The sequence below is a fragment of the Cavia porcellus genome, unplaced genomic scaffold (assembly GCF_034190915.1).
Source record: "Cavia porcellus strain 051 isolate PalLab524CR breed Dunkin Hartley unplaced genomic scaffold, mCavPor4.1 scaffold_16, whole genome shotgun sequence".
In the NCBI taxonomy this organism is placed as follows: domain Eukaryota; kingdom Metazoa; phylum Chordata; class Mammalia; order Rodentia; family Caviidae; genus Cavia; species Cavia porcellus.
This window is the reverse complement of record NW_026947499.1, coordinates 22,637,146-22,651,501: the sequence shown is the minus strand read 5'-3', so window position 1 is coordinate 22,651,501 and position 14,356 is coordinate 22,637,146. Positions and strand designations below refer to the sequence as shown.

At 39.7% G+C, this 14,356-nt stretch overlaps 1 protein-coding gene across 14 annotated transcripts in view; it reads left to right on the top strand.

Moving 5' to 3' along the window:
- The first annotated feature begins 1,662 nt into the window (after positions 1 to 1,662).
- The window catches only part of Depdc5 (DEP domain containing 5, GATOR1 subcomplex subunit), a 120,299-nt gene continuing 107,605 nt past the window's right edge, over positions 1,663 to 14,356 (top strand). For 10 of the 14 annotated variants that reach the window (XM_063225906.1, XM_063225904.1, XM_063225902.1 and 7 more), the window contains exons 1-5: positions 1,664 to 1,731; positions 2,562 to 2,679; positions 6,481 to 6,568; positions 7,087 to 7,133; positions 13,998 to 14,083. In XM_063225906.1, the coding sequence (XP_063081976.1) occupies positions 2,622 to 2,679; positions 6,481 to 6,568; positions 7,087 to 7,133; positions 13,998 to 14,083 (279 nt within the window). In that variant the 5' untranslated portion in view covers positions 1,664 to 1,731; positions 2,562 to 2,621. Of the gene's footprint in view, positions 1,732 to 1,761; positions 1,911 to 2,561; positions 2,680 to 6,480; positions 6,569 to 7,086; positions 7,134 to 13,997; positions 14,084 to 14,356 lie in introns of those variants that run through there. The other 4 variants (XM_063225897.1, XM_063225895.1, XM_063225893.1 and 1 more) reach the window with 2 other exon arrangements.

Sequence of the window (14,356 nt, the reverse complement as noted above, 5' to 3'; positions counted from 1 at the left end):
TTTCTAGGAGGTTTCTAAATTGGACTAATTTGCAAATCAGACAAAGTGAGTCTTACACACCTTTGACACAAATATACAATGTTAAGTTTTCCCTCATGCTTCCAGACATCCTGGGCTCTGATTGATTGAGTACTGTACACTATACTATACTATACTATATTTGGCACTATATAGTAAGCACATAGCAGCACAACTGTGACTATGTCCAGCAGACACACGGAGCTACTTTGGTGATTTGTTCCCAACTCACTCGAATGTTGCTAAGTGGGAGACTTACTTGTAACTGACAGTACAGGGTGCAGTACCACAATTGCCTGGCATGCCTTTTCTTTTCTTTGCTGTGCTGGGGATCTAATACAGGGCCACAGGCATGCCAGGCCAGTATTCTACTGAGTTACATCCCCTGCCCCCGGGTTTTCTTTTCACAAGTCTAGTGCCTTTCTGTCTGCAGTCTCAACTGCCAGGCGGGCCAAGGCAAGAGGACTGCTTAAACTCAGGAGTTCTGGGTCAGCCTACAGCCTAGGTATCTCAAAAAGCCTGGGTCGCGGTGGGGTGGCTGCAGATGTAGCATGTAGCATGTAGAGCATTTGCCTGACATTTATGAAACCTTGGATTCAATTCCAGTGCAAAAAATAAAAGTGCCTCACAATTACTTATTTAACTTAGCACGAATTCTAATTAAAATCATGCCTAAATTTTGCCTTATTTTATTGCAGGGGTTCCCTTAGCTCATACCCAAGTCTCCCATGTAATACCCCGCTTTTTTTTTTTTTTTTTGCCAACATTCATATGGATTCCTGAAGACCGTAAAAAAATGGAGAAGCTTGTGTTAAAAGTTATTAAAAAAGTAAAACAAGTTGCTGTCATTGTGATTTGAAGTGGAGCAATGGTTTGATGTGACACATGGACCTAGCTGGGCGCAGTGGTACACATCTATAATCACAGCACTGAGGCTGGAGGATTCTAAATTCAAGTTAAGACTGAGCAATTTGGCGATATAGCAGGATCTTATCTCAAACTTTAAAAAAATAAAGGGTCAGCCTATAGAGGTAGAGTGCTTGCCTGGCACTTAGGCAAGGCATTAGTTTGGACTCCCACCACTGATGGGGAAAGAAAATGCTTTATATTTCATTCTGAGGAGTTTGAACGATAGGCTGTTTCCCACCTGGGACTTTCCATAGTATCTATTACCTATTAGGATTACACTGCCTAAGATGTTAAGTCCATTAACCTTAGGAGTAATCAACGTCTTGGGTTTGCTTGGGAAGCCGGTTTGGGTTTGCAAAGACCCACAAAGAGGTACTTCCTAGTAGGAACCCTCACGGTTAAGTGTCACATGCTCAGCCCTTCGCATTTTATAAAGTTCCAAAAACTTTTTTGCGTCTCTCATTATCACTGTGAAGCCAGGCAAGTGTCGTTTGTACACAAGGAGACAGCTCAGGGAGAACAAGGAGATTCGCTCAGTTTCTCTATTGGGGAGTGACACGTCGGAAACGAAGATCCTAGGTAGTACATTCAACTTTCCTCCCCAAGGAAGCCGCCCTCTGGCCAGCTGGCGGGAAACTACAAACCTGGACAGTGAGTGCTAGAGGCCACAGTGACGCCCCGCCTCCAGCGCGAGCCCCGGATGAGGAAGTGGCGCGGCCACCCAGACGCAGCGGCCCGGGGCGCGGGGGCGGGAAAGGGGGCGGGGCCTCGGGGCGGAGCCACCGGAGCAGCGCGCGTTCTCAGGTGAGCCCTACGCGGTAGGGGCTGCCCCGGCGGCGTCTGGAACTCAGGGTGGGAAGCTGCACCGGCCGAGGTGCGGGGGGTGGGGCTAAGGTTAGGCGTGCAGAGGAGGCCCTGGGTAGTTGGTGAGAGTCCGGCCTTTTCCTCCCAGGCTGAGACTGGACGGGGCTCCGGAGCCCAGGGTGAGTGGAGCGGCTCGCCTTAGGATGCAGCTTGAAGGAGGGATCTGTGGCCCAGATTTGGGTTCTGACTTTATTTTAAACCCATTCTATGACCTCGGACAAGTCTGTCACCCTCTCTGAGCCTCAGCGGTGAAATGAAGGCGGGAGGGTCAGCTGAGAGTTGGTACAGATGGGGGTTTTAGGAAATCCTTTCTTCGTCCTATTTGTATTAGCTTTTTCCAGGAGATTTTTTGTGAATTGTGAGAATGCCTTGAAGTTTCTGAGTGACCTTGGTTAAGTCCCTTGTTTTGGCTTTCATTTCCCTTATTTACACATTGAATAGATTAGCATCTTAAGGTCGCTGTAATATTTGTGTTTTATTGGTGTCGTGGGAGACAAGATAATGAATATCCCATTCACTTGCAAGTCTTCCCTTTAGGAATGAGATAGAATATCTTTTTTACAGTTTTACTAGACCCCTGCCCGAATTCCCCTTAGTTCCTAGATTCTGCGGTTCTTTGTTCTACAGCTCTTTTAATAGGGAGACTGAGTTCATCCTAGCATTGGGCTCTTTGCCTTTCAACTAAGCAATGCCGGTATCTTCACTGATCTAAAATCAAAACTGAGGCAGGGAAAAGTTTTACATTCTAGCCTTTTTTGTTTCAATGGCAGGGAGACAAGATGACTTCTCTATCCCAAGGCTGTAACAGTTGAAAGAAACTGCACGACAAGATGAGAACAACAAAGGTCTACAAACTTGTCATCCACAAAAAAGGATTTGGGGGCAGTGGTCAGTATTGACTGGGTTTTTGAGGGGGTGTTTGTTCAAGTTGGTTGAAGTTCTGTTGTGTTCAGACACTTGAAAATTACTCTGCCATCTAAGCTAGACAGGCAACTTAACTGAGTGAAGCAGTGTTAGGAGGATAGAATTTGAGGGCACAGACCCTTTCTAAAAGCATTTGCATTCTGTCTTTAAAGGAACATTGTCTTATCTTTTGTGTTTACTATGCTTGATTTGTTTATTTTTTGTTATGTATGTGAATTTCCTTTCTGTATTTCTTAGGCAGATAAGAGGAACTAAAGTGTTATTTCTCTTTTTACATTCAGTGAGAAAGATGTTTCATATATGTTCATAGAACAGGTATGATCAAAGCAAGCACCTTTGCCTAGCTCCTAGGGTTAGGAAGAAGGGTCAAGACACAGTACAGTACCATGCACTATAGCGGAATCCACATACCTGTTCTGCCTCTCCCTTTCTCTGATCTCAGGTGAGGCCCTAGTTTACCGTCTCTGCAAATTTGAGGGTTTTGCAACAGTTTGTCTTAGCTTCTTGACTCTGTAAGTCTGTAGAATAGGAGGTAATAGTAGGATTTTTTTCTTTTGTAGGTAATAATTTTCTCTTTTGTTTTAACAACCCTATTTACCTCAGAAATTAGAATTAACACAACAAACATTTTTTAGTTTATGCTATTGCATTGCTGGGGATCAAACTTTGGGTGTCCTACCTCTGAGGTACACCCCAAGCCCTTAAGTTGTATTTTATGATGTTTTTACTTCTCTGTTATACACGTGCAAGCCTCTGGAGGGCAGAGATTGTCAAACAGAAAAAATATGCCAGATCTGGTGGCACACACCTGTAATCCCACCACTCAGGAGACTGAGGCAAGGAGGATTGCTAAAAGTCCAGCCTGGATTACTACATATTAAGACCTTAGTTTAAAAAAAAAAAAGAAAAACCCATAAAATATAAAATAAAAATGGTTTCTAAATCATAGGATGTTGGGAGGCTTCAGAAAGATAACAATGTAAAAACATTTAGCCCAGTTGCAGGCTCATGTTCAATAAATGAAACCATTATAATTACCAGGCCAAAGATTTACCAAGCATGGCTATATTTGAAACACAGCTTGTGCTAAATTGCAGCCTATTGTTAACACTATGTTTTGTGTACTATCGATGTTGCATGAACATTTGTATAGGAGAATAGATAATTATTGACTAGAGGACAGGAATCACTGTGGCAGAGGAAGCCAGGCATGGTGACACACATGTCTATAATCCTAGCACTCAGGAGGCTGGGGCAGGAGGATCACTGTGAGTTTGAGGCCATCCTGGAGTACTTGGTGAGATCGAGGCCAGCCTGAGCTATATAGACTCTGCCTCAAAAAAAAACCCCCCCAGGGGGCTGGGGATTTAGCTCAGCGGCATAAGCACCTGCCTTGCAAGCAGGCAGTCGTGAGTTCGATCCCCGGTACCGATTAAAAAAAATAAATAAATAAAACCAACAAAACAAATAAAAAACTGGCTGAGGAAATAACTTGAGGAAGTGGTATACACGGCACATACACAACAACATATACAAGTTCATGTTGTCATATGTACAAGACAAATGAAGCTAGGTGATATACCCAGGACTACAAATTTAAATACAACCAGTAAAGCTGGGCATGATGTTACATGCCTATGATACCAGCTGTCTGAGAAGTTGAGGCAGGAAAATCACAAGTTTGACCCTAACTTGGGGCAGTAGTGACTTAGCAAGATCCTGTCTCAAAAAAAAAAAGGGCTGGGGTTGTATCTCAATGTGAAGGCCCTGGGTTCAATCCCTAGACAACAAAACAGAATGAACAACCACCATTAATATTTATTAGGTATATAGTTATAGAAAACTAAATACCTAATATTTATTAGGTATATAGTTATAGAAAACACAAAGATTATGATTATGACAAGGTCTCTTATTCCTATGGAGCTTTCACACAAATGAGACAAACATGCAAATAGATGATAAAACTAATCAAAATAAAATATGTGCTTGGAGTGTAATTCAGACTGAAAGGGGAGCTTCATAGGGATACACATAAAATGGTCAATGGAAATGTATCAAATAAAATTGGGGATTAGTCCAATGTTGCACTTTACTAGCCAGAATTTTTGTTGAATATGATTGTATTTGAACTCTTTTTTTTTTGAGATAAGAGTCTTACTTTGTAGTGTAGGCTGGCCTGGAACTTGCTATATAGCCTGTGCTGCCCTCAGTTTGCAATCCTCCTGTTTCAGCCTCTCAACTAGTAGAATTACAGACATGTGTCACCAAGCCTGACTTGTATTTGAAATCTTGGTGTACTTAATTTTCATGGTTTTAGAATAATTAAAGGTGATGTAATTCTCTGTAATTAAAATAGCAGTACAGTCATTCAGTCTTATGGTTCTGAGGTTCGTTGGGTTCTGTGGATTAAAGTCAGGGCCTTTTGTCCTTTTAAGCATGTACTCTGCCAGTGAGCTATGCCTCCAGCCCCCACACCCTGTATTTTCAGGTTCTTTCTGAATTCTAATGTGAACTGATACCTGAAGCTGTTCCCTGATCAGATGTGCCCTTTTATGTGGCTTGATGTTTGTAACACGTGAGAGGTGGTGAACTTTCAGGAAGGAATCTTGGCTATGTAGGGAAGTCAGTTTATTTCCATATATTTTTTCTTTACTCCCATTATCACCACAGATTTATTGTCAGAATCACATTATGATAGTGTGTAAGGAAAGTCTTTGAACACTGATTGAGCTTTATCTGTGGGACCCAGGCTGTTTGATCCTGGTATATGCCAGATCAATGATATTTGAGGGCAAAAAGGCCTTTCCGAGAGACCTCATTCCCGGAAACCATGGGTTGCTTTTTCTTTCTTTCTTTCTTTTTTCTTTTTCTTTTTTTTTTTTTTTTGTGCCGGGGATCAAACTCATGACCTAGCACTTGCCAGGTAAGCGCTTAAGCCACTGAGCTAAATCCCCAGCCCTGCTTTTTCTTTTTTTTTCTTTCTTTCTTTTTCTTTTTTTTTTTTTTTTGGTACCTGTGATCAAACTTAGGGCCTTGCTCTTGCCAGGCAGGCCATGTGCCGCTGAGTTATATCCTTGCCCCTGGGTTGCTTTTTCATGGGCACAGCAGAATAGACAAAGGTTGGACAAAGGTTGTTGAGCCTTGTCTGATTCAGCTACTCACTGGCTCAGTATCTAGATTTCCTATGCAAATACTTTAGTCATTCTGAAATTATAAATGGTACTATAGGGGCTGAGGGGATAGCTCTATGGTAGAGCACTCTGATGAGTTCAGTTTGCAACATTGAAAAAAAAATTTAAAAATAGGGCCCAGGGTTTAGCTCAAGCACCTGCCTGGCAAGCACAAGGTCATGAATTTGATCTCTGGTACAAAAAAGGAAAAAAAAATGCAAAAAAAGCTCAAAATGAAATTTAGTAATACAGCAAAAATACGTTTTTAAAAAAGGAATCACATCTGTGACATAGGATAGTAATATCAACCTGAGAAGTCACACAGTGTAGCTGTTACACACATAAATGTGTTTTCTTTCTTTCTTCTTTTTTTTTTTTAATCGGTACTGGGGGTCGACCACTCGCTTGCAAGGCAAGCGCTTATGCCGCTGAGCTAAATTCCCAGCCCAAATGTGTTTTCTTACTTGATATTTTTAATGTTTTCCTGAGGGGTTGGGGGACTGGAGATTGAACCTGGGCCTTGCATATGCAGAGCCTTGCATATGTATACTGTAGAGTGTTTTCTACTTGAGATCACTGAATTGTCTTTTAGATGATGAGCTAGTTGTGAACCCCAAAGTGTTTCCTCACATCAAGCTTGGAGACATTGTGGAAATTGCTCATCCCAACGATGAATACAGGTGAGCATCTTCTTAAGATCAAGGGAACTGAATACCTTGCTGTTTTCAAAGGATATTTTGTCTAAGGGGTTTAAAGGGCAAGAAAATGTTTTGCTTTAAAAATGCTTATGCACTTTTTAAATGGTTGTCTACCCTCTCTCTTTTTCTGCCTTCCTGTTTGCTCTTTTGTGGCAGTTTTTTGCTATATAATCCAGGCTGACTTTGAAATTGCTATGTAGCTGAGGCTGGCCTCAAACTCCCAATCTTCCTGTCTCGGCTTCCTTAAGTTGGGATTACAGATGTGTGCTACTGCAACGCAGTGTTTTTTTAAAGCTAAAATGATAACTCTGAAAAGTTCCATTGCATTTATCCATTTCTTCTGCAAGTACAATTCCTTTGTTTCTAGGGGAACATTCTCCCATTGCTATGCTGCAGTGTGTCCAAAGTGACCCCTGTACCTTTTGGTGGGGGCACATGGTGGGGTAAGCTGAGGAATTACTGTTTATAGTCTCCCACATCTTTGTTGCTTTGTATTCCAGCCCTCTGCTTTTACAAGTCAAGTCACTTAAAGAAGATTTACAGAAAGGTATGGATTATATCTCTCTTATCTGGGATTTTTGTATTTACTGTTTCAGAAACTATAAAAACTTTCTGATATTTAGATGTGAGGGAAAGTACTTTTGCAGTGGCAAGCAGAAACACTGAAACGACACCCAGGATTTGGAGACAGATTTATTAGTTCTCGTTATACTTTATTTATTTATTTTTTTGTCTTTTTTTCCTTTTTATCAGTACCAGGGATTGAACTCACGACTGCCTGCTTGCAAGGCAGGCGCTTATGCTGCTGAGCTAAATCCCCAACCCCCTATTTTTTCTTTTTTTTAAGTATGAGGAATTGAACTCACAACCTTGTACTTGCAAGGCAGGCACTTTTTTTTTTTTTTTTTATTTAAGAGGAAAAAGAGAAAAACACAAAACAAACCAAAGCGGCGTAAGAGTATACGCAATACAGAACTACAAAACAAAACAAAACAAAGCAAAACAAAACAAAAAAACATAACAGTAAGAAATTACCTGCTAGTAGATTACACACTATCTTCTTGAAAATAGTTCCTCAAATCACAGTATCAAAGAACACAAGGTGGACATTCAAACAGGGAGACTGCAAACAGCTGTGTTCAATGTTCCAAAAACATTGATAAAGTCAGCTATTTAACACCCCCAAACACACTTGCTGTTATATACGTTAGAGCTCTTTTTCTTTTTTTTTTTTTTTCCCTCTCTTTTTTACAACAAAATTTACACATCTTGGATTTTATTACTCCTTAGTGCTTATTACTTTCTTTGGCGGGGGGGGAAGAATACAGTCAAATATGGCAAAACAAAGCTGTCAGTCAATACCAAGGATAGACATAGCACATGGTGTAGAACAGAGTACAAGTTTATCAACAATGGTTATCAACGTTGTCCCTTGTTTCCTTAAAAAGAATTGTCTATCTTATTAGATATTATAAAGTTGGACAAAACAGTAGAGAACAAGACCAATAAAACTTAGGCATTGTAAACATTACAGGACTTCCAAAGAAGACAATAGTCAAACCAGAATGGGTATCTTAGTGAATCTTATTGTCTTCAAAGTAGTTGCCTATGTCTTCAAACTTGATACTATCATATAGAATGGAACAGAGTCTAATCAGTCAAAACAAGATCGTGGGAGTACTACAGGACTTCAAAACAAGTTAATAGGAAATCGAAAAGAGTTACTATTTATATGTCCTAATTTTTTTGAATTTTTTCTTTAATTAAGACAAACATAAGAAATGACTAAATACTTTTTTTTGAAACAATAAGGGGGAGATTGAGATAAAACAGGACATAACAATATAACAATAAAGGTCACAGCATGACTGTTTCAACAACCTAGTACTTCACCACCTTATAACCTGACTTAATAGTAGTTACCATAGTGTCTTTTTCCTTGAAATATTTGGGTAAAACTTCATATACTTTAGCTTCAAATATTTTCATATCAAGAAGCCCAGAATAAAGCCTTTCTAATTAATGAGTGAAAACTTTATAAGGCTTCAAGGCCACCTAATGGGGAATCATGATTACCGCATATTTTTATATATTTGAATCATTATTTACATTAGGGAAACTATTCGGTATTCACACATGCGAGATTGATTTATTTCACTAATGAGTATGGTCTCAAGCTGCGCCCATTTATTGATAAATATCTCAATGTGATCCTTCTTTATAGCTGAATAATACTCCATTGTATAGAAATACCACAACTTTTTTATCCATTCCTCAGTTGATGGGCACTTGGGTTGTTTCCAAGATCTGGCGATTACAAATTGTGCTGCTATAAACATAGGTGCACATATATCACTGTGGTATGATGCTTTCAGTTCTTCTGGGAATATGCCTAGAAGTGGAATAGCTGGAATAAATGGGATTTCCAGTCCCAACTTTTTGAGAAATCTCCAGACAGATCTCCACAAAGGCTGTACCAGTCTACACTCCCACCAGCAGTGCAGGAGAGTTCCTTTTTCCCCACAGCCTCTCCAGCATTTGTTGTCGGTTTTCTTGATCCTGGCCATTCTTTCAGGAGTGAGATGGTATCTCAGTGTGGTTTTAATTTGCATTTCTCTAATGACCAATGATGATGAGCATTTTTTCATGTATTTATTTGCCATTTGCATTTCTTCATCTGAGAGTTGCATATTCATCTCAGATGCCCATTTTTGGATTGGATCTTTGAATTTCGGAGGTCTGAGTTTCTTTAATTCTTTATATGTTTTAGACAAGAGGCCCTTGTCTGAGAGAGAGTTCACTAAAATCTTTTCCCAGTTTGTGGGTTTTCTTTTCACTATGCTGGAGATTTCTTTTGACATGCAGAAACTTTTTAATAAGAAGTGGTCCCAGTTATTGATTCTGGGAAGTATTTCCCGTGCGGTTTGAGTCCTGTTCATGAATTCTTTACCTACTCCTATGTCTCCAAGGTTTCTACCTATTTTGTCTTCCAATAGATTTAGTGTTTCTGTTTTAATATTCAGATCTTTGACCCATTTAGATTTTAATTTAGTACATGGTGATAGACATGGGTCTAGCTTTAGTTTTCGGCAAATGGAGAGCCAGTTTTTCCAGCACCATTTATTAAAGAGACTGTCGTTCTTCCAGTGAACCTGCTTGGCTCCTTTATCAAAAATAAGGTGGTTGAGTGTGTTCGTAGTTGTGGTTGTATCTTCTAATCTATTCCACTGATCTTCGGCTCTGTTTTGATTCCAATACCATGTTGATTTTACTACTGTTGCTTTGTAGTATAACTTCAAGTCAGGGATTGTGATGCCTCCTGCTTTGTCTTTGCTGCTTAGAATAAGGCAGGCACTTTTGCCACTGAGCTCTGTTCGGGCTCTTACACTTTCATTTCAAATTAGTACTTTCTTTGCTTTTTTTTTAATTAGTACTTTCTTATGAAGTTGTGTTTTTTTTTTTTAAACAAAATGTCAGACATCAAAATTACCAAAGAATCTCATTTGTCAGTGTCTTTAGGGCATTGAAGAAACTACATTTAGCATCAGGAGAAAAGTTAATCTGACTATGAAAAAGCATTTTTTTAAGTATTATGTGCTTTTCATAAAATATTTGGTGCCCAAGACAGGTATGGTGGAGCACGCTTACAATCAAAGCACTTTGGGATGTTAAGGTACAAAGAATTCCAAGTTTGAGCCCAGCCTGGGAAATTTAGTGAGAGCCCATCTCAAAATGGAAAGAGTGAGGATGATGTAGCTTAGTGCAGAGGCTCTGGGTTCAGTCCCTAGTAGTGGAAAAAAAAAATTAAGTGCCTACTATGAATGAGATAGGGACATAAAAGAAGGATATATTGATGATGATTGTCTACCACTGGTATAAACACTATTCCAGGAACTCTTTTTAGTTTTAGGATTGAGCCAAGGGCAAATGCTGTACCACTGAACTACATCTCTAGCCTTTAAAAATTTTTTTAAACCTGGATGTGGTAGTGTACACCTATAATCTCAGCACTTTGAAGGCTGAAGCAGGAGGATTGTGAGTGCTAGGCCTATTTGGACTATACAGCAAGACTGTTATGGTTTATATTTAGATGTCTCCCAAGAGCATCATGTACTCATAGGTGGGGCTTTTGGAAGATGACTGGATGATGGGAGCATTATAGCTCTCTACCTGTTAGGAGACGGTGTCTGATTGGAAGAGGCCAGTCGCTGGGAGTGTGAAGGATGTATCTCCCTTCCCAACTCCCCTTTTTTCCCTCTCTGTTTCCTGGCTGCATGAGGTGAGCAGCTTCTCCTCTGCTACATCCTCTGTCCTGCTATTTCTTCTTTGGAGCTGGCCGACCATGGACTGTAAATGTGAGCTAAAATAAACCTTTTCTCCTTCATGTTGTAGGTGCTGGGTATTTTGTCCCAGCAGTGAGAAAGTGACTAAGACAAAGATTCTGTCTCAAGACTCACATCCCAGCTGGAGATTTAGCTCAGCAGGCATAAGTGCCTGCTTGGCAAGCATAAGGTCCTGGGTTTGATTCCAACAAAAAAAAAAAAAAAAGAAAAAGAAAAAGACTCATATCTTTCTCCCCTTCTTTTGAGATAGGATCTTGCTAAATTGTTTAGACTGGTCTGGAACTGTGAATCCTTCAGCCTCCTGAGTAATTGAGATTACTGCTGCTTGTGGCTTGTACTAGGGACTTTTTGTAACACTTTACCTTCCTAACAGCTTTCTAGTGAGTAAAATTAGTTTCCTTGAAACTGTATGCTCAGTAGAGCCCAACGTGGTGATTCTGCTTACTCATTCTGGTCTCTCTTTCTCTCTCTCTCTTTTTTTTTTTTCTTTTTGGTACTAAGAATCAAAAGTTAGGATTTTGTGCTTACCAGGCAGGTGCTTTCTGGTCTCGTTTTTTGAGATGAGGTCTGTTTGTGTGTCCAGGTTGGCCTCATACCCTTGGGTTCAAGTGATCTTCCTACTTTAGCCTCCTGAGTAGTTGGGACTATAGGTACATGCTACTGTACCCAGCTCTTTATTCTGGATCCAAATTCTCTTTCTTTTCCTCTAATGACTGTGCCATGCTGTCCAAGGAACCAATGTATTTTTTTTTCTTTTTCATTTTTATCGGTACCGGGGATCGAACTCACAACTGCCTGCTTGCAAGGCAGATGCTTATGCCGCTGAGCTAAATCCCCAGCCCCACCAATGTATTATTTGATAGTAAATAAGATAATTCCTTAGATAGTGCTTGCTTGCTTTCTTTATTTTGGTACCAGGAATTGAACTCAGGGCCTTGTACTTGTCAGGCAGGGGCTGCACTACTGAACTAAATTCTCAGCCCTAAATAGTACTGTAGAGAAAAAAATTCTATTGTTCTAAAGGATTTTGATGTTAACTATTCGTATTCAGCCACTCAATATTTCAAGTTAATGGGAAAACATGTAAAACCCAAATCCTAAGTGTGTCTTCCGTAGCCATACCCCAACTTCTGCCCTTGCTTATGTTTCTCATTTACTAGACTAACTACCTGATATATCTTGTTCCAAACACAAACAATGTCTTCTCAATTTTTACAAGTATTTGAAATTTTTTTGTGTCCTTTCCTCATCGTTTTTTTGGGTGCTGGGGATTGAACTCAGACACATAATCTCTACATTCCAGTCCCTCTTTTCCTCCCTCCTTGTCCTCTTTTTCTTTCTTTATTTTTCACTCTGATTTGCTCTGCTCTTCTTTTTTTCTTTTACAGTGGCAAACTTTAACAGTAAAGAGTCAGGGGGCTGGGGATTTAGCTCAGCGGCATAAGCGCCTGCCCTGCAAGCAGGCAGTCGTGAGTTTGATCCCTGGTACCGGTAAAAAGGAAAAAGACAAAAAAAAAAAAAAAAAAAAAAACCAAAAACTAACAAACAAACAAAAAAAAAGCAGTAAAGAGTAAGAGAGAAACTGGCTGAGTAAAAGTGGAGAAAGCAAGAAAAAAGAATATGCTGGAGAAAACAGGGTGGGCAATTGTGAGGAAAAGCAGAGAACTGTTTGCATTTTAAGCTCTCGGAAGAAAAAGAACATTTCCTGGGGCAAATGATCAATTGTTTTGCTTATTTAATATCTGCATTTTTATAGATTAGAATGTATTCACTTACTTTTTTTTTCTTGTTTTTCTTTTCTTGCAGTACTATAGGTTGGACATAGGCCTTCACACTGAAATACATCCCCAGCCCTCTTTATTTTTTATTTTGAGATAAGAGCTTACTAAATCACTAAGTTGTCCATGTTAGGCTCAAACTTGTGATTCTTTTGCCTCAGCTTACCCTGACTGTCGGGATTACACATATGCATCTGCATGTCAGATCAGCTTAGTTGCTTTTTAAAAATGAATTATCTGATTCACATTTTTTTTCTTTTGGTTCCGGGGATTGAACTCACAGCCTGAGGCTTGCCAAGCGGGTGCTTATGCCACTGAGCTAAATCCCCAGCCCCTGACTCACATTTTTTATTTTTATTTTTTTAAACTTTATTTTAAATAAGATAAAACCGGGGCTGGGGATTTAGCTCAGCGGCATAAACGCCTGCCTTGCAAGCAGGCAGTCGTGAGTTTGATCCCCGGTACTGATAAAAAAAAAAAGAAAAAACCAAGGAAAATGAAGCATAATAAGAACAATCAAAGGGGCTGGGGATTTAGCTCAGTGGTATAAGCGCCTGCCTTGCAAGCAGGCAGTCCTGAGTTTGATCCCCGGTACTGATAAAAAGACCAAAAAAAAAAAAAAATCAAAATAAACCAATTTAAGTGATACAGTACTTCAAAACCTTATGAAACCAACAGTAGTTACCATAATGCCTTTTGTTGTCTTCAAAATAGCTGCAGATACCTTTGGACATAGTAAAAATCAAACAGAACAGAATAGAATAGAAACAATAAAAGCAGAATAATGAATGTAGTAAAGGACTTCAAAACAAGCCAGTAGTAAATCCAAAGTGGCTACCATAATGTGTCTTGCTATATATGTTTTTCTTTCTGTCTTTTAAATAGCTGCTCATGGCATAAGATTTAACATAATCAAACAAAACAAAAGAAAAATAAAACTCAAGCCAACAAAACAATGAAAGTGATGGTTTCCAAGCGGGGATCATCTGTTTTTTTTTTAAGTCGGTACCAGGGATCGAACTCCTGACTGCCTGCTTGCAAGGCAGGTGCTTATGCCGCTGAGCTAAATCCCCAGCCCCAATCATCTCCTTTTGAGGCCTGGTTCTCTTCCTCTGCAGTCTGTGAATGGTGCTGACTGGCGGAGAGAGACTTGCGTCTGGCTGTTCCCACTCAGGCAGTGGCCCACATATGGCGCTGGTTTCCAGGTGGGGTATCACCTCGTGAGGCCTGGTTCTCTCCCTCTGCAGTCCGCAAATGGAGCTCCTGATTCATGTTTTTTCTCTGTTTCAGAAACTATCAGTGTGGATCAGACTGTGACTCAAGTGTTCCGGCTAAGACCTTACCAAGATGTTTATGTGAATGTTGTGGACCCTAAGGTATGTCTTTTTTCTGGATTTGAATACTTATTTGGAATTATTAGCACCCTTCCATAAGGATAAGTCGAAATAATGAGTTACTTAAGCATAGTGTTAAGCTATTAAAAAGATGACCTTATACAGGTCATTTACGTTATAGGTGGTATGTTAATTCCCCTTCCTTTGTTATTAACTTTTCCTAATACGATTCTGAATATGAAACTGTATGTATACTTTTCAAATAAAATACTAAAATTTCTTTATGTGTTCTTTTTTTTCTTTATTAAGTGTACT